At 39.2% G+C, this 26,026-nt stretch overlaps 1 protein-coding gene across 3 annotated transcripts in view; it reads left to right on the top strand.

Moving 5' to 3' along the window:
- The window catches only part of LOC136877271 (serine/arginine repetitive matrix protein 1), a 371,265-nt gene that overhangs the window by 26,471 nt on the left and 318,768 nt on the right, over nt 1-26,026 (top strand). For all 3 annotated transcript variants that reach the window (XM_067151182.2, XM_067151181.2, XM_067151183.2), the window contains exon 2: nt 3,004-3,222. In XM_067151182.2, the coding sequence (XP_067007283.1) occupies nt 3,014-3,222 (209 nt within the window). In that variant the 5' untranslated portion in view covers nt 3,004-3,013. The remainder of the gene's footprint in view (nt 1-3,003; nt 3,223-26,026) is intronic.

The following is a 26,026-nucleotide window of genomic DNA, read 5'->3' as shown; positions in this document are numbered from 1 at the left end:
TAACATACGCACTTAGTAAGAAACAGGATACATTGAATAAGAAATTGAATCATTTAATAGACACACAAATACGTCGTAGTAAACAAACGAAACAAGAACAAATTAAGGGCCCATCGGACAATGTTACTCCCACGGTAGTTAACTTGACCAAGGTAAAATTTACGGAAGGAGAGAATGACCTACTTAAAAGGGGTCCAAAATACAATTGGCCTAATAAAGATAGAGAAATAGATATCATTAACACAGTTGCAGAAGCGGAGGCGAACATATCAAAACTCCCACGCGATGTACAAGACGAAGTAAGATTGGAGTTAAAGAAGAAATTACCCAGACTGGCTAAAGAAATTTATTCCAATTTTGATCCCAAACAACAGAAAACAATAAAAAACATGAAATCGAAAATTGAAGATAACAATATTATAGTAACCAAGGCTGACAAGGGGGGTGCGATCGTTTTGATGGATAAAGATACATATATCAAGAAAACTGAAGAATTTTTTGATAATAACAAATACACATTAGTAACAAAAAATCCGCTAGCTAAAATTCAACGCAACTTAAAAGCCTTACTTAAAAGATCCACATCTCTCTTTACTGAACAAGAACAATTAAAACTTGTCAATATGAATCCTAGGCTCCCGGAAACTAGAGCTATGCCCAAAATACATAAAAAAGATATTCCGATTCGTCCGATTATCAATTGCCGTAATTCTCCCACGTATAAAGTCTCCAAATACATTCACAATTTTTTGAAAAGACATTACACTTTTAATAATAAACAACCATTAAGAAATTCCATTGACTTGTGTGACATTTTGCTTGGATTTGGCGTACTTCCAAACCAGATGATGTGTTCGTATGACGTAGTGAATATGTTCCCGAATATTCCGACAGATAAAACTCTTAATATCATTCATGATAATATTTGTAAACACAGTAATCTTAGTAAAATGGAAGTAGAAGAATTCACTAGATTGTTTTTCATATGTTGGAAAAATTACACTGAGTACATTTAAGTCTGTATACTCCCGATCCTAAATAACGATTCTTATCATAATTAACTTTTTTATGATTAAAGAATATGGACTGGTTAGTATTAGTAGTTCTAAAAGCTATATTAAAATTATGTTTCTTGAATACGCTAGTAATCTGGTGTATAGCTGGATTATTAAAAGTGAATGTAGCATACTCAGTTTTTTTGGTCTTTTCTGGTATCAGATTCGTAGATAATTTGTTCTTAATTTTATTGATTAATTTGTTGATAACGCGGAAAAACATAGGAAATACTCAGCGATGAGTTTGCATATGAGGGAGACTGGTCACAGATTTGAATCCATAGAGAAAGACTTAGCGATAATTAGAAACATACAAAAAGGAAGAATGCTGAACGAATTAGAAAGTTTATACATCTATTTAGATCAGACGTACAATAAGCAAAAGAATCTCAATGAAACCACGGACAATAAAAGTATGCTACATGAATTAATGCCGGAATTATTAAAGTCAGTTAGTTCGAATAAATTTAGGATACCTAATATATTTAATTCTTCAAACCCTAATACTCCTCCCATACCTACAGATATTAGGCCTACTTCCAGCAATGCAGTTGACTCCGCCCCTTTGTCAGCCTCGTCACATTTGACTCCACCCATCCTCTCCTCCCTTCCGCACTCCCCTATTCCTTCCCCTCCGAGTTCACTACCGCCTCTGCAGCACAGTTATAACGCCAGACTCAGAGCCAACAGACGGGCAGCAACCAACTCAACAGTAGTTAACAAATAACAACTTCCACTTACATGTAAGTCCTCATCTGTTTCAAAATTATGTAAGACTGAATTCTCTCCTTACGTTCAATTTCTTATTTCTTCTTTTCCTTCTCTTACAGAAAACTTATTTCTGCATCTGTTGACATTTTCTGGCAAGGATTCAGCCATTTTATTACCTACCGGTGCTAACGGCCTCTTACAATTTTTCAATAGACGCTTCTGCCTTACTTGCTACGAATTTCATCAGCGGCCTTGAAAAGATTGTATTCATGACAATCAAGTTTATGCTTGTGTACACGCCCTCATGTCGTTGGCTTTTTATTACTACCACTTTGATTTTCCAATATTTTATATGAACTGTTTTAATTAGAATTTTAATAGAAGTTTTAGTCTCCGACAAGATTATAGTTTAATCATAAGACAGTTTTCCATTAGCATCTTTTTATTTTATCATTTTTCACATTTTTATTGTTCCGAATTTTAATAACAGACTAAACTTTTAACTTCCACTTCTTATTTTAGTTGTATTTTTGATGATTGTATTTAACTTCCACTTTTAATTTAGTTGTATTTTTGATTATTGTATTTAGGCTGAAGATGCCCTTAATTGAGGGCGAAACATGTCCCATGTAACTAAGAATTTAATTATGTAACAACAACTATAAGTGAAAATATAAGTATTGAATAGGTGGAATAAATTGAAACACCTTTATTATTGTTGAACTGTTAAAAATTTTTCAATACGGACCTAAAATGAGGTTTATGACATGTAACCATGCAGGCATACGGGCTCTCACATTACGGCGGTGTAAGGCCATAGTATTGAACAGAGATTTTGAAAAATAGGGTATTCTAGCAAAAGAATTGGTGAATAACATGGTGTATTTGAATCCTCAATAAAACAATGTGCTTTTGAGAAAAATTGTGTTTTATTATTGTATATATTGCACTCCCTTTGAATTTTAATCGCTCTTGCTAGCATAGTTTATGAGCAAAATGATTCACCATTTTGCACAATATTGTTTTTATTCCTTTTTGTGTCATGGGATGTACTGTGTATTGAATCCATACCCTCAGTTGGCTAGTTATGTGTGCTCCATATTTTATTGCACATCTGTAACAATTTGTCAGTCATGATTTTGTTAGACCACACAGTGTATTCTTAGCACTTCAACTACTTTTTCCTTGAAATCATATTGTGTAAGTGTGTAAATATTGTCTATATTTTATGTTTCAGGGTAGCTACAATGAAGACAATGCCACCTCGATCTCCCAGCCGAAGGAGTTCACCCCCACCTCCACCTCGCATATCACATCGTTCACCTGCATTTCGAAGTCGGGGCCGTTCACCTGATCGCAGGAGGCGTTTGGAATCACAGGGAGGTGGAGGACGGGGTATGTCTCCTCCTCCCAGAAGCAGAGAGCGACGAGAGTTTAACCGACCTTCTCCAAGAAGGTAACATTAGTTTCTTCTTTTAACATATTGGAGACCGAGCGTGTATCAGGGTGGGGTAACAGAACAGACTGACAACGCCCGAGGCTAACTCAGGCCTGTGTATTTATTACATTGTCAGCACAGCCAGAACGAGAATCTGGCGGAAGCTATATATACCACTTAATACAACTTTTATAGCAGCTATACCGTGCGCTCGTGTCCTCTGTCGTTTTTTTCAAACTTAATAGCAGCTTACTTTTGCACGCGTTCGCTTTTACACTCCTTGCTTCCAGCTGCTCAAGCTGCACGCTTTCAGAGTTTTGTTTACATTGTGCGAAGTGTTTAGACTGTGATTTGTTTCTGCTGTCATGAGTAGATAATTGAATGAGAGCAGAATTGTAGAGATGTTAGAAGAGATTTTTGATGACAGTGGCTCATATGAAGAGGTAGATGATTCAGACCTAGATCCTGATTTTATCATATTATACCCAAGTTTGATTTTGCACTTTATAGTTTATTTAGCTAATGTTTCATGATCTTCATATGACTGGAGATTTATTCAGAAATAAATTAGAAATATTGTTTTCTTTATTTTAGAAGGAAGTGATGCAAGCGATAATAGGGAATGATTCACATTCGTCGGGTACTTCTGGTGATTTGGACGCACTTGCAAAGTCTCTTGCTGGTGGAGTCCAATGTGTTCTGAAGCACTTATGGCCGGTTTCTGGAATGGCAGTTATCTGTAGATGCGTAGTTATCAGTGACTTAACATGGTGATACGTTTGAAATGTGTTTCCGAAACAACAGTTATCGGTTTTTTCACAGTTATCTCCGCAACGACTGGTAACTGCAGCTAGTGCTGTAGTTACCTCTATGTTAGAACTGATTCCAACAAATAGCGCTATGAGGCGCCACTCCACACCGTTTCGTACAAGGTCTTGTATTAGTTTCGTAAACATTCGAAAGTGGTAATGAACTGGTTATAATATATTTACAGTCATTCATTGTAGATTTAACGTACTTGGGCGTGCTGGACTCAACAATATTTCGTTAGTACGTTTACTTCCATGTTATCACTTGGCTTTAGTTACTGATTCCACTTGTATGGTGTCATCTGCCCCAGCTGTTTAGAGGTTACAATCTCCTCGAAGCATGACGCCTCTACTGTAGATATATCTTCCAATACGGGAAATGAATCGTCAAATAAAATAGAACTGGAGTCAAACGGATTTTCATCACGCTCTAATTGATCCTTCAGTGTAGATGTAATGTTAAGATCTCTTTCGTCAGGCTTTGAATCATGAGTCCCACCAACAGTAAGTGAACACCCAATCTGAAATTATGGAGTATTTACCATTAATATTTACATTTGTACTAAATAATAAATATCATAGGTACCGGTATGCATTTATTATAAACCTGCTGAATAATAAATAACGATTTTTCATTGCTTTTTTAAAATGCTATTATATTCTTTAACCGGTGACGTGAGGTCTCAGACTCCTAATAAACATAAAACATCTGGACTTTAATTAAAAATCTTCCAGGGAGCTGTAGTTTATGTTAACTTCTTATCTGTTTCAACACACTTCACACTCTGAGTCAGGGTTAGCTCGCTACGTTCGATTGAAATTCTCAAGTTGACTTCACGTCAGCAGTTACGTATTTTTGTCAATGCATGTTGCGTGGTCAGTGTAAAAAAAATCTGCAACTGTTGCAGGGAGAACAGATGGATATCGCACCATCAGTGCAGAACTTCAGTGCCGGAATGATAGGTTCCAAAGTGTGCGGCACGTTTCATTTATGTGATTATTTTCATTTACGTTTGTTGTGTTCTGGATCAGTGAAAAGTGATGTGTTTCGTTATTGCGGTGTATTTTTATAATTTTACTGACGACAACGATCAAGGTGAAATTTAAGACGATGTCTGCATACTGTGAATGAGAAAGAAGGGGAAATAATATATACCTAATTTTTGCATCGTTAGATCGTACATATTTTCATATTATTTTATGCCGAATCAGAATGATTGAGATAACTGTGTACATATTTGCCAACCAATTTTCTTTGTAGAAAACTTCTGCTAGTAAAAGTAACTAGATATCACCAAAATAACCTTAAAACATTCGCGTAGAGACATCTACTGGATGGCGAGAGGTACTAAACCCGACGATAACGGTACTGTTTATTACCAGGGCTTATAAATCTGGATTTATGTTTCCAGAAACTCATTAAAGTTAAAAGCACAGTTAAAGTTACAAGCGCTTTTAGGTAACTCACAGGTAACTGTGGTGTACCAGAAACCGGCCATTAGTGTCCCTGAATGCTTCAAAGTATTCCACACTTAAGCTCATTATATGTAAGACTTTGTTGTCAGACTTTTTTGTTGTTGCAAAAGGCATACTGTTGGAAACTTGTGTAATGCGAGAAGTATTCAATAGATCTTAAAGTAACTTTTTAATCTGTAGAATAGACACTTTTATTTTTTTGATGATATAAATGTGTTACAATTGCAACCTACCTATTTTCTACAATTTTGTAAAAACTTTCAAAATATGGCAGTCTGCCTGCCCATATGCCACTGTTTGTTTTTGATTTTCATAACATCTTGCCCCCCTTGAAAGGAGTTCTTTCAACTAACTATTGTCATCTTACACCTATTGTAAAAATACTTATTCTTAACATATGCATTAATACAAAACTCTATACATACATATTTTTATCATTAAAAGAAAATAATATTGAAATTATATCTTTGATGAAAAATAACACAAAGTTAAAGGTATCACAGGAAATCTTGAATTCAGTTCTCCTTGTCATCCCTTCAATGGGAAGAGGACATATTTTCTTGATGCTTCGGGTGAAAGTTCCACCAGCCGTCCGAATGGTGACAACCCTCACCTCACCATCTCGTCCAAGGTGAACTTGAACTATCCTACCTCTGGGCCAATCTAGAGGAGGGATGTTGTCCTCAATTAATAGCACCAAAGAATCAACATCAATACGTCGATTGGTATCATGCCACTTGACGTGTTATTGCAATTCCTAAAGTATTCTCGCTGCCATCTCTGCCACAACCGCTGCCGAATTTTCTGCAAGTGCTGCCAACGTGACAAGCGGTTATCAGGTTCTCTCAACAAATCCCTTTGCACAGGTTGTACAATCGAGTCACTTAGAAGAAAATGTGCTGGTGTTAAGACTTGTAAATCATTTGGATCATTTGGCAAGGGAGTAAGGGGCTTATGGCTCGGCATCAAAATCTACGCTGAGCCTTTTGGACAGTATTCACCATAGTGGAGTAAGGCTGGCAACGGGAGCTTTCCGTACTAGCCCCATTCCCAGCCTACTCGCTGAAGCGGGAGTTCCACCTTTACGGATAAGGAGGCAGCAGTTACTTCTCACGTACGCTGCCAAAATTCGTGAAATGCCGCTACATCCAAGCTATCAATGCATCCTTCGCACCCAATACCACCAGAGGTGCCAAGACCGGTCGAATGCCACACGGCCGGTTGGGTTTCGGATTGATAGCTTGTGTCATGATTTGAATATCAATATCGGTGGTTGTCTTGAACAAACGCTTAGCGAGGTACCTCCGTGGTCGGTTCCGCGACCGGATGTACGTCTAGATCTGCTCCATGGACCGAAGGTGAACACGGATTCCTCCGTTTATCGGAGGCATTTCCAGGACTTGGTTCACCAATATCCGGCTGCGAGACTTATCTTCACGGATGGTTCTAAAATCGGAGACAATGTTGGTTGCTCTTTCGTCATTGATGATATGAGCACGAAGATCTCGCTCCCTAAAGCATGTAGCGTGTATACTGGAGAGCTTTACGCCATCTTAGAGGCTCTGCAGTTTGCACTGTGTGATGAAAGAAGCCACTTTCTGTTGTGTACCGATTCGTTAAGCTCTCTGCAGTCTATTGAATCCTGTTTCTCGCAACACCCACTGGTACAGCAGATACATGACCTTCTAGCCAGGTTAGGGGATGCTGGCACCAGAATCACTTTCGCGTGGCTTCCAAGCCACGTTGGGATTGCGGGAAACGAACTTGCGGATGAAGCTGCAAAGGAAGCTGTACTTTTACCTCCAAGACCAGTCAATGTACCTGCTAAGGATATTTGTTCTCAGCTACATCGAACCATCTTGGCGTCCTGGGAATCGGAGTGGCTAGATATCCGAACTCCCAACAAGCTGAGAACAATTAAGAAGACAACTACCGTGTGGCGGTCCTCTTTCCGACCTTCACGGAGAGAGGCCATAGTACTGTGCAGGCTGAGGATAGGTCATTTACGATCCACGCACTCTTATCTCCTAAGGAAGACCCCCCAGTGTGTTCTTGTGGTGCCGACTTCACCGTGGCCCACATCCTCACAGAGTGCGCCGATCTCTCTGGCCTAAGACGGAGCCTCGGCCTGCAGGAAACACTCGAACGCATACTAGCCGATGACGCGACTCCTGCTGATCTCGTCATCCGCTTTATGTGTAACAGTGGACTTATCAAGGGTATATAAATTACAAGTGCACTGTTACTCAGGGAACGTACGTTCCCTTTTGATACGTTAGTAATCCTTTCGGCCTAGTTTTATAATTATTTTTTGTTTTATTTTGTACTGCGTTTCCAAATTCCTTTGTTGAATAAATAAATTTGTTTTATATTTTAAATTTCTTTTCTACTTATTTGTTCAGAGAGGATGATTACCTTGTTGTACTTCCTCTTAAAACAAAAATCACCACCACCACCTCTATATCGCAAAGAATAGTGTAGGTTTCTTCGAAAGTTAGCACGCCTCCTTGTGTTTCAGCTTCCCACAATCCCCCAAAGTGGGGTGACCGGGGAGGAATGAAACTCCACTGTATCTGCTGCTGAGCAAGTGAGGGGTTTAATGGTCGTTGACCCCTTTTCCAAAAAGGATTGGATATCTTGTAGTGCGTTGGCTGCTCCAATGAAATTCTTCCCGTTATCCGGGAAAAGCTGCATGCACAAACCTCTTCTCGGCGTATAAGCGTTGCAGTGCAGTTAAGAAAGCTTCGGTCGTTAGCTCTGACATTAACTCCAAATGCACTGCCTTGGTACTGAAGCATGTAAATACAGCTACGTAACTCTTGTAAGTATGAATGCGGCCTCTTCTGTGGCTTTCTCTTACAGATATTGGACCTGCATAGTCCACTCCTGTGGTAACAAAGGGTCGAACAACTAACGTAACCCTTTCCTTTGGTAAATCTGCCATGCGTACCTCTGGAACTGTAGGATGGTAACAAAAGCACTTCAGACACCTCTTGACAATACTTTTCGTTTTTCTTCTGCCGCTGATAGGCCAATATCGTCGAGTTGCATGTAGCAGTTGCTCTGGGGGACAATGCTTCAGACGATGATGTTCATTTTCCATGATCATTCTGGTGATGTGATGATTTGCTGGTAGAAGCACAGGATGTGTCTGTTCTGATGTTAGCTCCGAAAAACTAAGCCTTCCTCCAACCTTAATCAATCCGTCACTATCTAGAAACGGACTGAGTGACTTTAGAGAACTCTTCTTTGGGAGGTCTTGATTATTAATTAAGCAATGTAGTACTTGAGGGAATGCTTCTAATTGTGTCCATTTGACTACCTGTTTCTCTGCTTTAGAAGTTTCTTGTATTTCTAGTGAACCCTTTTTCCTTTCTGGCAGTTTGAGTTTGCAATTATAAATGAATCTTTGACAATATGCTACTATACGGCATAATTTTGGAAATGACTAGAATTTATTCAGTAGCATGCTGGTTGATGTTGCTGTCAACGTAACTGCTGTGACCTTCAGCTCTGGTAGTTCTGTTTCAAATTCTTCTGAATGCTCTGGTTGTTGACGTTGTGTGCGAAGCCAAGGAGGTCCACTCCACCACAGCCTTTTATCTTCGAGTTCTGCTGAAGTAATTCCTCTTGAGCGAAGATCAACTGGATTTTCAGTCGAAGGAACATGCTTCCAGGTGGTTGCATCAGTGGCTTCTTGAATCTTTGCAATCCTGTTTGCCACAAATGTCTTCAGCAGCCTTGGCTCAGTGTTGATCCATCCCAAAACAATTGTACTGTCACTCCATAATCTGATCTGACCAATTTTTTCTTTCAAAGCACTCACTGTTCTTTTGACAAGTTGTGCAAGAAGAAGGGCTGCCTCCAATTCGAGTCTTGGCAATGAAATGGTTTTTAAAGGAGCTACTTTCGTCTTCGCACAAAGTAAATTGGAAATGTAGAGACCACTTTGCGTTTGACAAACTGTATAAATGCATGCTCCAAAAGCCTTCTCTGAAGCATCACTAAATCCAAACAAATCAAAAGAGCCAGAGCAGTTCCCAGGATTTATGTTTCTCATAATTCTGATGTTGTTCAGTCTTTCTAAAGACGTATAATACTCTCGAGACAATGGCTGATCCCATTCAAATCCATCTACCCATAAGCGTTGCATCAACAACTTCCCTTTGATCAGTACTGGACCCACGAGTCATAGTGGATCAAAACTCTGTGCGATTTTGGAGGTGACTTCTCTTTTGGATCTTGGTGACTGCTTTGCCAGCTCAACTCGAAACTGAAGGCAATCTTGTGCTGAGTCCCAGAGGAGTCCAAGAAACTAGCTTCAGCTTTGTCTAAAACCAGTAAAGTCCCTTCGTCACTTTTGCTCTCCAAATCCTGCAAGATCTCTTTACTGTTGGACCTCCATTTCCTCAAATGCATTCCACCACTCTTGAGTATATTTTGTATTTGCCGCCGTAGCCCCATCACGTCTTCTAGAATGTCTCCTCCACTTAAGCAGTCATCCATATAAAAATCATCGCGAATAGCCTTTGCTCCTGCTGGAAATTCATTTTCATGAAGAGTAGCCAATTCATTCAGGCATCTCATGGCATGGTAAGGTGCTGATGCTGTTCCATATGTTACTGTATTCAACTGATAGATCCTCACAGGGGCTGAAGATTCCTCTTTCCACAAAATCTGCTGGAATGCTCGATCTTCAGGATGGACGAGGATTTGCCAAAACATCTTTTCCACATCTGCCATCATGACGTACTTATGGCTGGCTGCGAAATCTAAGTACAATGTGAAAAAGATCTCGCTGTAAATTAGGTCCTGTCATGAACTTGTCATTGAGTGATGTTTTTGCCGAGGCATCAAATACCACTCTGACCTTTGTGGTGTCACTATCTGGACGTACCACTGGTTGATGGGGTATGAAGTACGAATTTGGTACATCTTGATTTTGGTTTGTTTCAATCAAGCTCATACGTCCTAGTTTTTCATATTCATTCATGAAATCTGCATAAGCAGTCTTGAGTTCAGGGTGTCTGCTTAATCTCTTGACTAATGATTCTAGTCTGTTTAGTGCGTGTATTCTTGATTCTCTGAGGATGACATCTGGCTTAATAGGGAGCCTTACGATGAATCTACCTGTTGTATCTCTCGAAACAGTGTCCGTGAACTGTCTTTTTACATATTCTCTCTTCTGATGTGTAATGTTGAATCTCTGGAATTGCTTCTTTTTTCCAGAATTTTTCCATCTGATCTGATAATTGTTGATTGCTAATTTTCATGCATGTTGTTGTTGATCCTTGTTTGTTCTCAAAAACTTCACCGCCTATAATCCAGCCTAATCGGGTGTTTTGCAGAGCTGGTTGTCCTTCAGCTTCATTCTTGGGTGGACCTATGACTATTTTCCAATAAAGTCTTGGCACCAATTAACATGTCTGTGTCTCCAGGCTTGTTGAATGTGGGATCTGCCAAGCGAATTCCTTTGGAATAATAATCGTGTCCTTGATCTCCAGCTGTGGCAATCATCCTGTTATAGTTGCCAAAACTAGAAAATCTGGTTCCACCTCAAATCCGTCATTCCTTGAAGCGAGGTGTACTCTGGTAATCGTTTTTGTTTCCACTTTGGAACAATCTACTCCAATGATTTGTGTGTTTGTCTTGACGTTCGGTAAACCAAGTTTCTTATAGAGACCTCCTTTTATTAGATTCAACTGAGATCCCGGATCCAGCAGTAAGGCTCGGCATGTCATTCTTCTTCCGTGAACATCTTTCACATCAATTAAAGCTGTTGACAAAAGTATTTGTGATGTTATTCCTTTCGCCAAGCTCACATTGAGTGAAGCAGGTGAATGCTGAGATTCGACACACAGGTTTATGGACACTTGATTTCCTCTAACATTTTGTTTCCATTTGTCATCTTCCTCAGTATGTAAAAGTGTGTTGTGAAGAAGTCCACATTTCTTGCATTTTGACCCTCTGCAATTTCTTGCAATGTGTCCTGGTTTCAAACAGTTATGACACTGTCCTTTTTCTCAGAGCAGTTTTCTTCTGTCTTCAACTGATCGCTTAATTAATTCTTCACGTGTGAAAATGGGGTGACTTCCACCACACAGATTACAGTTTGCCTGAGTCGTCATCATAACTTTCTTGCTAGGTTGTTTGTCCTTCGGATTTGCCTTCATATTCAATGCCTTTGTTTTTTTGTGATTTAACAGTATATATGATTGGGAATGCTCAGTTAAAAATTTCAAGAAATCATCCAATGTTGGCATCTTTTCTGGAGTGTTGCCTTTCACCCTTTCCTGCCAGTCTCTTTGCTCAGTGAAATCCAGCTGCTTCTTTGCTAGATGAATAACCAATGTATCCCAATATTGTTCTGGTTGCTTCATTGCTTTTAATGAAGCCATGTGAGTTTGAATATGAAATTGTAATTGCCTGAGTGATTCAGATTTGTTCTTTTTGAAAACAGTAGGAAACTTGAAAAGTTCATCTAGATGTGCCTCGATTATCATTTGATTATCATATGAATCTACAAGCAAGTTCCAAGCACTTGTGTAGTTTTCTATTGAAATGGTAAAACCTTGAATGACTTTGCGTGCCTCGCCCTGCAGAAGACCGACCAGATAATGATATTTTTGGATATTTGTTAGTAGAGTATCATTATGAATGGTTGACTCAAAGCTGTTCTTAAAAAGCAACCATTTTGTGAATTTGCCGTTAAATTCCGGTAATTTAATATCTGGTAATTTCTGCATTCTTCTGTTATGATGTGGAACTTCCTGTTGATGAACGGCGTTGTTTACTGCCGTGTTCATTTGAGCTAGTAAATTATTTTGAACATCCTCTGCTTCATCTATTATCGTTTGCAGTTGTGTAACTGGGCTGAAGTAAATAGATTCAAATAGCTCTCGCTCTCCCTAACATTCCTCTTCAAACTGTAGTGCTGCTATTTCATCAGTGATCTCTGTTTCCTCTATTTTCATTTGTACTTCTTCAAAATAATTCCATAGCTCTTCACATTTTTAAATTCTAACCTTCGCCTCTGATTTTGACATGTCAGCTGTAATCGACTTTATTATTCTTGTTAACGTGCCTTTTACTCGACCACGCGATTGTTTCAATTTCGTTAGTTGCGACATATTGAAATTAAGGTTATGCTGTGAAAGTTCGAAGGGATTGTGTGAAGGTTATGTATAAATTCAAAGGAATCGTGTTGCTGAATTTAGGTTATATGACAGAGGAATATGGATCTTTTATATTTATGACAACAGGAGGATCAATGGACTTCAATAATTATTATTACTGTTATGTTGATCACTGCATGTTTGTTACAAACATGCTCTAAGGGAAAGAGGCTAGAATCTAAGAATCCTAAGAGTACCGTATGTATAGCAAGGATGGTGTATATGTCAAAGAGACTCACGGTCTCACGGAGATTCTTGCATTGAGTGGTGAGAAGAATGTAAATCTTGAAATCTTGTCTTTTCTTCTTTGGGTGTATTATGTACGTAACCTCGAATCATACTTGCCTGATTACTGATTTATGCTGCAATCCGTTGAAGTTGTTGGCCTCAGCGGTCTGATTTTCGTTATGAACAAGAATGCAATATCCGTGAATGATTCCACGAATTCGAGATTTGTTGTATTTTTACTCCGCTGCTTAACCTCAATTGCGACGCATTGTTTTCACTTCTGCATTTCACTTTTCATGATCTTGCTTGTATTGAACATCTCAGGTTATTGAGAGCCGTGCTGTTGGGAGCCAATGTTTGGTTCTTGATTTTGAAGTAAAGGAACTTGGTGCCTTCAATACTTTATTGCATTTGATATGTCTTAATGATGCGATATCACAACTTGATGGTGGACATGTTAGTTGCGTAACTATTTACAACAATACAAAATCATCTGGCCAATCGGTAATAGGCTTGGAAAGTGCCAACTTCAATTAATGAAATACATTTGCAAAAATTAAAAGTCTCTTCATAACAGCCACCATAAGACATGATCTCCACTGTGTTATGATGTTCATGACCGGGCGAGTTGGCTGTGCGGTTAGGAGCCCGCAGCTGTGAGCTCGCATCCAGGAGATAGTGGGTTCGAACCCCAATGTCGGCAGCCCTGAAGATGGTTTTCCGTGGTTTCCCACGGCCGCCTCCTTTCCATTCCCAGGCCTTTCCTGTCCCATCGTCGCCATAAGACCTATCTGTGTCGGTGCGACGTCAAACAACTAGCAAAAAAAAAAAATGTTCATATAATTCACTCCATCAGTTTTACGACTAGGGTGTTTAGGTTCTAAATATGCCACGTAGTGAATTTTTGTCTTCAATTACCAGATAGATTTTAAGCAAAAGATTTTTGCTAACATAGGCAAAGCCATAGGAATAACTGCAGTAGAAGTCCGTTATAGCGAGAATTTGTAACGGCGAAAAATGTACTCGCTATAGCGGATTGTCGTTATATCTGATTTTTTGTAAAAGTCGGGAAAACACCCATACACATTAAAATCAGTATGAAATAGCAATCAGTTTGTTCAAAATTTGCGTTTTTGCAGATAATATCCACACTACGGCTTACTTGTGTGTTTTTTTCGAAATCCGATACTATGTGAAAGCGTGTGTTTAATAATTTCATTCTGAAAAATATATATCACCGCATTTCTCCAAATCCAAGACGACCCCCCACTTTTTCCTTCAAAAATTTTAATCAGGCTTGAAAAGTGCTTTGTAAAATCATATGACTGTCTTTCTTATACAGTACGCATTTTAGACTATTTGTAGACGCCGAGCATTGGCTTTAGTTATGCCGTATTTTTTTGCGGCCGTACAATTATGCTTTATTTCAGCGGGTTTAATAACCATTAACTTAAAATTGGCATCATAATATCAAAGAGAATTCGTTGAAAGTTTGCCGGCAATACACATTCCACGCGTCTCTACAATACGACGATCCATCAGGAAAATATTCTTGCTTACTATAAAACTGTTACTTTCACTGAGGTGCTACACTCACGTCTTGCTTGCCAGATTCGGCGAACTTCAGCGGCTAGTGATGTACAAATAGGTCTTAACCGCGGAGTTTGAAAGTAAACGAACGAGTTTATTGCGCCGCGGTAAGGCAATTCTGCCCTTGTATTTTTGTGCACTTACCTCACAATTTCATCTTTGACTTCTTTAACCCATTTGTTTCCGCTGTTTCAAAAATGGAACATTTCTTAAAAGCTGTTGTGTAGGTATATTTCATAATTTTGAGGGAATATTTACTTCACATCGTTTAGAGTTGGCAAGACTGTGTTGCTTAGAGTGATAATCAATTGTTTCTCAGCTGTTTACAGATGTGTGCTTTTAAACATGGCTTCCCCATCAGCAGCATGCAAAGGGTAAGTTTTTTTGTTTGTTTCATAAACATGAAATGCATTCTCATCAACGTAGTTATGGAAATAGAAAGACTAGAGTTGTAGTTAACCGAACATAGCATTAAAACTCTATTACTCGAGTTAATAATAACCTTCCTGAGCTGCTATAATGTCACGTTCCATTTTTGGAACAGCGGGCATGAATGGCATGGGGTTTATCATTGCTAGCTTGTTCTATTGTTGGCACTAAGGACATGACTATTATTGATGTTTACAGTTGTTATTACATTCTTTCTAATTTTATCATCCAGAAATATTGGGATTCTCACTATTCTTTTGTGTTTCTCTGTAGACTGTCAGTTCATGAGATACAAGAATGTCTGAATGAAATGGAGACGGCAGCTGTCATTTTGGACACAGATGTGTTTATTGGGCCGCCGGAGAATTACTTAGGGTCGGATGAAGATAGTGGAGATGAAGATGCGGAAGACATTGATCACTTATCGGGCAACCAGCTCCGAGGTCATGCGGAGGCAACTGTACGGAGAATCATAGACCAAGAAGTTGTAGATATACATTTAGGTTTGGATGAGTGTAACAGTGAACAGACTAAATCAAATGAAAAGTGTGTCCATTCAGTTGACTTACAAAGTTCGGGAGTATTCGATAGTCATAGAACAAAAAAAAAGAAAGACAGCTTCTACGCCACCAAGAAAGTGGGAAGAAGTTGACATTCAGCAAAAACAAGAAAAGGAATGGTCACTTCCTGATTTCCTTTCAAAAGACTACACACCGATTGATTTATTCGAACTTTTTTATGACCAGCAAGTAATCGAAATGCTGGTTAACTATTCAAATACATACGCGGCCCAAAAAAATGACATAGGGCATAATGTCACTTGCGAGGAAATGAAAGTGTTTCTTGCTATACTGCTTGTAAGCGGATACACGAGAGTTCCTAGGTATCGTTTATATTGGGAAGAGTCTCCGGACAGCCATAATGAAGCTATTGCAACAGCCATGTCTAGAAACAGGTTTGAACAAATCATGAGATACTTACATACGTGTGATAACAATAATCTAGACAAACATGATAAATTCACTAAAGTTCGACCTCTTTGGAAGATGATGAATGAGCGGTGGCTAAAATTCTATTTCAATGATGTAAATATCTGCGTTGATGAGGTTATGGTGCCTTATTTTGGGAAACATGGAACTAAACAACATATGATGGGTAAACCAATAAGGTTTGGGTACAAAGTTTGGTGTACATGCAATCGTCTAGGTTACGTTATTCAGGCTGATCCATATCAAGGAGCCAGTACAGGAAACACAAGGACTGATATTGGAGTTGGTGTAGATGGATCCGTTGTTTTAGACATGGTATCATTATTACCTAAGGACATCAGCTATAATATTTATTTTGATAACTATTTCACCTCAATCAAACTGTTGGAGGAACTCCAGAAAAGTGGACATAATGGAACAGGAACAATACGTCAAAACAGGTTAGGGGGAGTTCAGCTGATGAATGCTAAGGAGTTAGCCAAGAAGGGAAGAGGATCACATCATCAGTTAACTGATGCTGAAGGTGGAATTACCCTTATCCGGTACAATGATAACAGCATTGTTACCGTAGCCTCGACTCAGGCAGGAGTTAGTCCTCTTGGAACAGCGAAGAGGTGGAGCAGATCACTGCAGAGAAAAATTGATGTTCCTCAGCCGGCAACAATAGTGAACTACAACACATACATGGGTGGCGTTGATCGAGTCAACGAAAATGTTGGGGGCCTTAGAGTGTCCATAAGGATGAAGAAATGGTATTGGCCATTGTTCGCATTTCCCCTAAATGTGTCTGTGAATAATGCTTGGTTGCTTTATCGCTTTTCGAGGAAGTATAAAGACCAACCACTCGATTTCCTGGCATTTACTAGGAGGATAGCTGTACCATATCTACAAAAATATAGTTCAAGAGCTTCCTTAGGCCGATCACCAAGGCAGGTCTGCCCAGTAAACAAAAGAGTTTCAGATGAAGTGCGTTTTGACAAAAAAGGTCATGCAATTGCTTCAAAGGAAAAACAGACTAGATGCGCTCAGTGCAAGAAAAACACTACAAAAATGTGCACGAAGTGTGGCATAGCACTTCACGTCAACTGTTTTGCAGTATTTCATGGCATGTGAGACAGTGACTAAAAAGAGAATGAACCGCTGTAACATAGTGCTTATCTTGTGATCCTTCCTCACTAAGCCAGCAGAGCTTGTTTGTTTGATTGATTCTTTATTTCAGTGATAATTACAATATTTCCTGTATTTAAATTGTGAATAAAGTGTGTTTTTCTTTTATTTAGTCTTCAATTGAGGGACAATAAATGCAAATGCATTAAAACTCACGTAAATGTAAAATTCGTTGTTGAAAAAAACACCCAACCCGTTCGTGCCCGCTGTTCCATTAATGGAACATTCCGAAAAACTTACTACGGATATTCGTAAGATAATTTTAACTACATTACTGTAGTTTTGGGACCCTCTATGTGCAAAAGCGTAATAAATTTTCAAACAAATAAAAAATAAAATAATTTGGGAACAAATGGGTTAAAGCGTCCTCGCTGCGGGCCACTGAATGCATTTTTTTGTGCAGTGCACATTTTTAAGCTATCTTTGCCTTCACGGCAATGCCGAATATTGACTTTAGTTAGGCCTATGGCGTATTTTCTTGCGGCTGCACAAATATTATACATTTCCGAGTGTTAATAGCCATTAACTTAAAATTGGCATCATAGCATCGACGAGAACCCGTTGAAAATTTGCCGGCAATACCTGTTCCACGTATCTTTACAATACGACGATTCATCACAAAAATATTCCTTCTGTCTATAAAACTAAATTTTACTAAGCATCAGGTACTGCAGGCGCGTTATATCTTTGCTACCGAGTAGCCGTGGCCTTGCTACGAAGTCCCGCATGTTTTGATGCCATTCTGCAGATTTGAGAAACTTTTTTTTGTAGGGGATAATAGAATGTCATTCTCTTTTCACTATTTCGTTACACAAAGGCACTGTAAAACCGGTCGCCACGGCTAGCGATGTGTGATAAAGAGGCGGTCGTTTATTGTCAAAGAGTTTTGTGTGTGTGCGGGGGGGGGGGGGGTGGGTGAAAAAACCTGCGTGGTTACTGCGGTACCAATGTTGCCAGTGGTGTTCATTACTATCAGGCAGCGAATGCAAAGCGACCCTTGCTTGATGAGATTCTGAGAAAAGAAGTCTTCTTGGATTCGGAGAAATACGGTATCACTCCAGAGGCTTCTGTGGCAAACATTTCAGTTTACTACTTCAAACGGCATCACCTCACCTGAACGTATATGTATCATGAAAACCTATTAGAAACGTATGTAGAGAAATGATAACCTCCTCGCTAAAAATTGATATGGGAATAGCTTTCCGAAATTTAACTAGACGCGAAGAAATATAAACTATCCTCTGAAATCAGTGATGTACCCTGCCATATCTTGAGGTGTATCACATTCTTACTTAATTTCAGTATACGGTATACCGTTAAAATTAAGAGATCGTTTACTTCAGCCTTTATTTTTAATGAGTTAACAACTATCGGCCATGTTATGTACGCATTTATGACGAAAACTTGTTATCCTCTTTCATTTCAAATTTTCTTAAGAGAACAGCAGTCGACGGGTATTACTAATCGACTCCACTATCGCCTTCGAATGTTGATGAGAGAGCTCGCAAATGCACATAGAGCAAAAATTATACCGTATCAAAGATGATTGATCGCATTTTGTGGCAAACGTTTCAGTTTTGGTATTCAAATAGTGTCACCTATCCCAACTTATCTGTGCTGTATGTATGATGAAAACATACTTCAAGCGCCAGTAGAGAACCTATAACCTTCTCATATTATCATTTAGACTTTCACGGCCTGTGTAACTATTCATGAGTTATATTTTTGGGCTTATGCCGTGTAAATAATTGTAAACACACTCAACGTTTCGAAGCGTTATTTACACGGCATAAGCCCAAAAATATAACTCATGAATAGTTATAACCTTCTTGCTATAAATATAAAATAAGAGTTTTGTCTGTACATTGCTCAGAATTTGAAAAGAATGGTATTTATGTATCGGTTATGTCTACAGTAACAAGGAAATGCAATTTTTACTTTTCCGTAATTTCTGTCTGTCTGTCTGTCTGTCTGTCTGTCTGTCTGTCTGTCTGTCTGTATGTATGTATGTATGTATGTACACGCATCACAAGAAAACGGCTGAAGAGAATTTGATGAAAATCAGTACGCAAAGTCGGGGAATAAGTCGCTATAATCTAGGCTATAAATAATTGTATTCATGCTGAGTGAAATGGTAGTTTAGGGGAAAGCCTAAAATTTAACTCTCAGATATTTGTCTTATCACTGGTCGTATTTTAATGAAAATCGGTAGGGAAAGTCGCGAAATAACTCGCTACAATCTGGACTATAAATGATTGTATTCGCGAAGAGACAAATGGTAGTTTAGGGGAAGACCTAAAATTTAATTCTCACATTTTTTTATTAGTGGTCGTATTGATAAATACTACATAACTAAAGTTACATAGCATTAAATTTCCGATCATTTATGTCTTATGCATTGTTACCGTACCGGCTAAGACCACAGAGATATTCAAGGATTTAGATTTTTGTTACTGAGTCCGTACTACCGCCGAGTCACGAGAAAATGGGTAAACAGAATTTAATGAAAATCGGTATGTAAAGTCGAAGAATAAGGAACTACAGTCTACGCTATAAATAATTTTATAAGACGCCCTAATATCACAGAGTCGAAAGAAAACTAAATGTGAAGGCCTACAATATAGAATGCTCATAAAACTGATCAACAATAACATTACATTGACTATTGTTTGTTGTGATGTGAGGATTACTGCTGCGTAACCAGTATTTTTAAAATTTTGCTTTACATTGCACCGACACAGATAGGTCTTACGGCGACGGTGGGAGAGGGAAGGCCTAGGAGTGTGAAGGATGCGGCCTTGGCCTTGCTTAAGGTACATAACAGCATTTGTCTGGTGTGAAAATGGGAAACCAGGGAATACCATCTTCAGGCCTGCTAACAATGGGGTTTGAATCTATTATCTCCCGGATGCAAGCTCACAGTTGCGCGCCCCTAACTACACGGCCAACTCGCCCGGGCGTACCGAGTGTAACAGCATGCCTGAATATCGGCGGGAAGTAACTCTGGAGTTGGATAACTTTCTTCTTTAGTGTGCCATTCCTCTGATACATACATTTTCTGATACTACTGGTGCGTAACACACTGGTTCATCCTGGTCATTCCAGCTGTGAAACTCTGGACTGTTACATCGGCACCGTAATACTGTTCGTTAAAAGTGACAAAATGTGAGGTTTTTCATTTGATCGAGTATTTTATATGATAACATTGCTTTTAATCGCTACATTCCCACTGACGTTTTTGTAATGATCTATGTTGATTTCAGTTAGGAAAGCCACACAAAGTCGGTCTTTCTGAGAATCCCGTAGCGAAGCACGGGTACATCAGCTAGTCTTGCTATAAATTTAACTGACGCGAGAAAATATAAACTAATGTCGTAATCAACGACGCACTCTGCCATAGCTCGAGGTGTAGGCCTATCTCATTCTTACGTAATTGCGGTATTTAGCATTAAAATTAAGCGATCGTTTATTCAGCGTTTATGTTTAATGAGTTAACAACGGTTATCGAACACGTTATTTACGCATTTATTACGAAAATATGTTCTCTTTTTTTCATTTTCCTTGCAGAAGAGCCTTCGACGGGTATTACTAATAGCCTCCGACATTGTCTTCGAATGTTGCCGAGAGAGCTCGCTGGTGGGCATAGCGAGGAAACGATACGGTACCGAAGATGATCGTCGCATGCATCGTGCAAAATCGCTCGTAATAACGGATGCGTCAGTGATTGGGCTCTCGCTGTAACCGAAGGATAATACACAGTTTAATATAGGAATTTTGAAGGGACGGACAAAAGTTACCGTTATAACGGGGTTCTCGTTATATGCCGTACTCGCTATAGAGGACTTCTACTGTATGTACAAACCCTGTATCAAGCTTAATAAACAACATTGAATTCTTCAGTAAGTATAACCTACTAGCGTAGTAATTCGAAACGTCAAGAACACTTACACATTTATGTAATTTATTTAACCCTTGAACGCCCGAATTTTTTATTTTTTGAAATGTTCAATTTTTCTTAATAAACATTCTTAGGATAGGGTATTATTCAAGGAATGTCCATTATTTTGAAGCAAACGTGTTTAGTTTCGGAAATATAGGGTATTGCTTAAATGCAACGCTAGGCGTTTAAGTAGTAGTCTGCAAGGTACCAACACATGTTGTTTTCTTCGAGAAAATACAGTGAAACCTCGATTATCCATTCCCCGAAACTACGTTTCCCCGTAATATTCGTTCAAATTACGTGGTCCCGTGAGCATCCCATTTAATACCTGTATTAAAAATCCCGCGTTATCCGTTCCTCGATGAAACGATTTCCCGCATCAACCGTCCAAAAATTTCAGTCCCATCAACGCTAAATCCTCGATCAAGCGTTTTTCAAGATTTCGAGAATGGATGGCAGGAATCGAATTTGCGAGTCTAGCGTATTTTAATTTCGTCGGATATCTTGCGCGATCATACCTACGGAACATTCTGTACCAGGCTAACAATGAAGGCCTCCGCCAACTTGCGCTTTGTTAAGAGCTTTCTATTGAATGTTTCGTTCAGTTGGCTGTGTTACTAGCTGGTGAAAACCAACAATTTACGCAGTCGAGTTTCGGTTTGCTTACACAGTACAGTACTGAAATGGCGCGACCTGTAAAGCATGTGAAAACCCTGCAAGAAAAACTTCAGATTATAGAGGAAGTTGAAAGAAATCCAACAGAAAAAAAGTTAACATCGCAAAACGTTTAGGCTTACCTGCTTCGACAGTGAATACAATAATAGGGAAAAAACAAGAGATACGTGAATAAGTAAAAAAAAAAAATGTGGATCCTCCGCAAAGAATAGAAAAACGGGGAAAGAATCGAGATATTCTAAAATGGAAGCAGTTCTCTTTTCTTGGTATCAGCAAGCTCGGGCGTCGAAAATTCCTGTGGATGGTAACATTTTGCGCGTAAAAGCTCGAAGCATCGCTGCAAGAATGGGTATCAAAAATTTTTCTGCTTTGAATGGATGGATTTCCCGGTTTAAGGAGCGTCACGGGCTGGTGTATAAAAAGCTCGCCGGCGAGAGTGCTGCAGTTGACGGTTCGGCTGTGGAAGATTGGGGGAAAAATCTCCCAGAGCTGCTTGAAGGATACGAACCGAAGAACATCTATAACGCGGATAAAACCGGCCTATTTTTCAACTGTTTACCGGATCACACGCTGGCTCTTAAAGGAGAATCTTGTCATGGAGGCAAAAATCCGAAGGACCGCATAACTGTTTTGTTGTGCTGTAACAGTGACGGGTCAGACAAATGTATCCCTATCGTTATAGGCAAAGCAGCGAAACTGAGATGCTTTAAGAACGTGAAGAAGTTACCAGTGCGATACTACGCGAACGGTAAAGCTTGGATGACCACAGACATTTTTTTGGATTTTCTTCACGGACTGGATGCTTCTATGGGTGCTCAAGCGAGAAAAATAGTTTTGTTTGTAGATAACTGTGCCGCCCACCCGCAGGAACTTTCTTTCTTACGAAATGTGAAAGTTATTTTCTATCCCCCGAACTGTACCAGTGTCCTTCAGCCTCTGGATGCGGGGGTGATAAAGTGCTTTAAAGGGTACTACCGCAAGCAGCTGGTGGAAAGGGCTGTGTGTATGTTGGACGCCGGGAAAGAAGTGAAGACCAAGTTCAGTATTCTACAGGCAATCCACTTTGTTGTATCAGCATGGTTCCACGTTTCGCCCTCCACCATTCAAAATTATTTTCATAAATGTGGCTTTGGCGAAAGCAGAGACACAAACGACACCAACACCGGCAGCGAAGAACAACTTTTCAGTGAGGACTGGGAGAAGCTCGCGCCGAGAGATGTTAACTTCGAGACGTACGCTACAGTCGATAGTGAGCTCGCCACTTGTGGTGTAAAGAGCATAGAACAGCTGTGTGATGATGCTACTGCCACAGCCAGTGCAAGCGCCGTGCATGAGATCGCAAGCGAGGGGGAAGACGAAGATGAAATTGAACCCCTGCCAACGTTTGCAGAAGCATTAGCCGCCTTTGACAAAAGTCGCGACTATATTACTGCGTATGACACAGACAGCAGCGAACTACAGAACGTTTTAAATATTGAGGGAGCACTGTACCGTGTTAAGGCACGACAAAACAAAAAACAACTGACGATTAAAGACTTTTTCACTACAAAGTGACTACTGTATTCTGTGACTGAAGAAATGACAATTTTAGGTGTTGTGTGTGCAGTGCGTAACCTATATGTGTGCGATGTGACACTTTATTTTTGTGAGTGCGAGAGTGTTTCATTACATCTTCTGGGATTTAATGTATTTGTGCGTTGTGATTAGCTTACTTGATTATGTGACTGGACGTGTTACAACCTATGCTTATTTACGTGTTTTCAGCTATCTTTCCTAACTATAATACCACAGGTATGTTCATGTGAACTGCACCAGTAATTATGCCTATCATGCAAGCCACATTTCTCGCCTGTTTATCGGTCAAAAAAAAATCATTAATGGAAAGTACCGAGGCCTAAAACATGGGTGAACTCGAAGTTAAATTTCGCGCCGTAAGTTCGTAATACAGCACGAAAACCTTTACTGATAAATAAGTTACATTGTTCTTTTTAGGTTATTAAAACAAAGTCTTCTAATTTACATGAGACTGTCGTCAGATAACGATTACTGTAAATAACTGTACCTGTTCCAGTTAGATTTATTCAAGGTGAAACAAACAGAGGTGGCTACCGTAGACGTTTTAAGTGACTGTATTATAATGTTTTCCCGATCGGCATAATAACTCCGATACACTCTCCTTGCAGCAATAGTGAAACTGGAGTCTCAGATGTGGTTTTAAATTTCTTAGATATCAATATAATTCTGATAACTTATTTAGTAGAATATTTTTCGATGAGCTTGACTGATGAAAGTTGCTGGCCTGAAAGACGTTTTCACGGGAAAGTGAAGAAGTTTCTCGGTAAAACTGAATCTATATATATAAAATAAGAGTTTTGTCTGTACATTGCTCAGAATTTGAAAATAATGGTATTTCTGTATTGGTCATGTCCATAGTAACAAGAAAATGCAGTTTTTACTTTTCCGTAATTTCTGTCTGTCTGTATGTATGTACACGCATCACGAGAAAACGGTTGAAGAGAATTTCATGAAAATCGGTATGTGAAGTCGGGGGATGAGCCTCTACAATCTAGGCTATAAATCATTTTACTCACGCTGAGTGAAATGGTATTTTAGGGGAAGGCCTAAAATTGAATTCTCAACTATTTATGTTATTAGTGGTCTAATGAAAATCGGTACGTGAAGTCGGAGGATGAGCCTCTACAATATAGGCTATGAATCATTTTACTCACGCTGAGTGAAATGGTAGTTTAGGGGAAGGTCTAAAATTAAATTCTGAACTATTTATGTTATTAGTGGTTGTATTTTAAAGAAAATGGGCATGCAAAGTTAGGGAATAAGTTGCTACAATCTAGGCTATCAATAATTGTATTCACGCTGAGAAAAATGGTAGTTTAGGGGAAGGCCTAAAATTTAATTCTCAAATATTGTTGTTATTAGTAGTCCTATCTTGATGAAAATCGGTATGCAAAGTCAGGAAATAAGTCGCTATAGTCTAGGCTGTAAATTATTTTATTCACGCTGAGTGAAATGGTAGTTTAGGGGAAGGCCTAAAATGTAATTCTCAAATATTTCTTATTAGAGGTATAATCGATGAATGCTACATAACTAAGGTTATATAGTATTAAATTTCCTATTATTCATGTCTTATACATTGTTACCGTACTGGCTATGATCACAAAGATATTCATGAATTAGGATTTTTGTTACTAAGTCCATATCAGCGCCGAGTAACGAGAAAATGGGTAAACAGTATTTAATGAAAATCGGTATGTAAAGTCGAAGAATAAGAAACTACAGTTTACGGTATAAAATATTTTACAAATCACAGAGTCGAAAGAAAACTAAATGTGAAGGGCTACAATATAGAAAGCTCATAACATTGATCGACAATAACATTACATTGACCATTGTTTGTCGTGATGTGCTTTGTGTCTTCTGTTGCCCCTCATCTCTGGTAGGATTACTGCTGCGTACAGAGTATTTTTATTTCATTTACGTCGCACCGACATAGATAGGTTTTATGGCGACGATGGGATAGGAAAGGGCTAGGAGTGCCTTAGGCCTTAATTAAGGAACAGACCCAGCATTTGACTGGTGTGAAAGTGGGAAACCACGGAATACCATCGACAGCGCTGCCGACATTGGGGTTCGAACCCACTATCTCCTGGATGCGAGCTCACAGCTGCGGGCTCCTAACCGCACAGCCAACTCGCCCGGTTATGAACATCATAACACAGTGGAGATCATGTTTTATGGTGGCATTACAGAGAAAACCAGTATCATCTTTGACAAAGTCATTCCTGCAATAAAAAATGACTATCTCAAATTAGTAAACACACGTCATAACAAACCGACGAATCACAAACCTAACCCCGCCCCTACCTTCACAACAGCCACTCCTTCATCCCCTCCACCAACACCCCTCCACACAGCTCACATGAGCCCCAGACGTACTCGTAGCAGAACACAACAAATCTCCAAACATATCGGTACACAACCTCCACAGCAACAACAGTAAGTACTTTTTTCATTTCACACATACATCCCAGGCATTCCTTCATACACACGCCATACTCATATTAGCTTTTCTTTACAGATAACAACCATATAATGTGCATAGACGAGAGAAGTGTCACCACCAACTGCTCTAAAATTAAACCCTATCTTACTGTATATATAAATCTTACCTGACTACATCAACAGTTGAATTGCACAGTACTCAATTTTCAAATTTTAATGATAAAGAGTTCTTATAACATACATCAGCCATAGAACACTCTCGATATTCACCTATACAACTTAATCAACACAAGAACTACAAGAGGATTGAAGAATGAATGCAAC

This window comes from Anabrus simplex, chromosome 7, assembly GCF_040414725.1.
Source record: "Anabrus simplex isolate iqAnaSimp1 chromosome 7, ASM4041472v1, whole genome shotgun sequence".
Taxonomy (NCBI): Eukaryota; Metazoa; Arthropoda; class Insecta; order Orthoptera; family Tettigoniidae; genus Anabrus; species Anabrus simplex.
The sequence above is the reverse complement of the archived record's forward strand: the minus strand, read 5'-3'. Positions and strand labels throughout refer to the sequence as shown.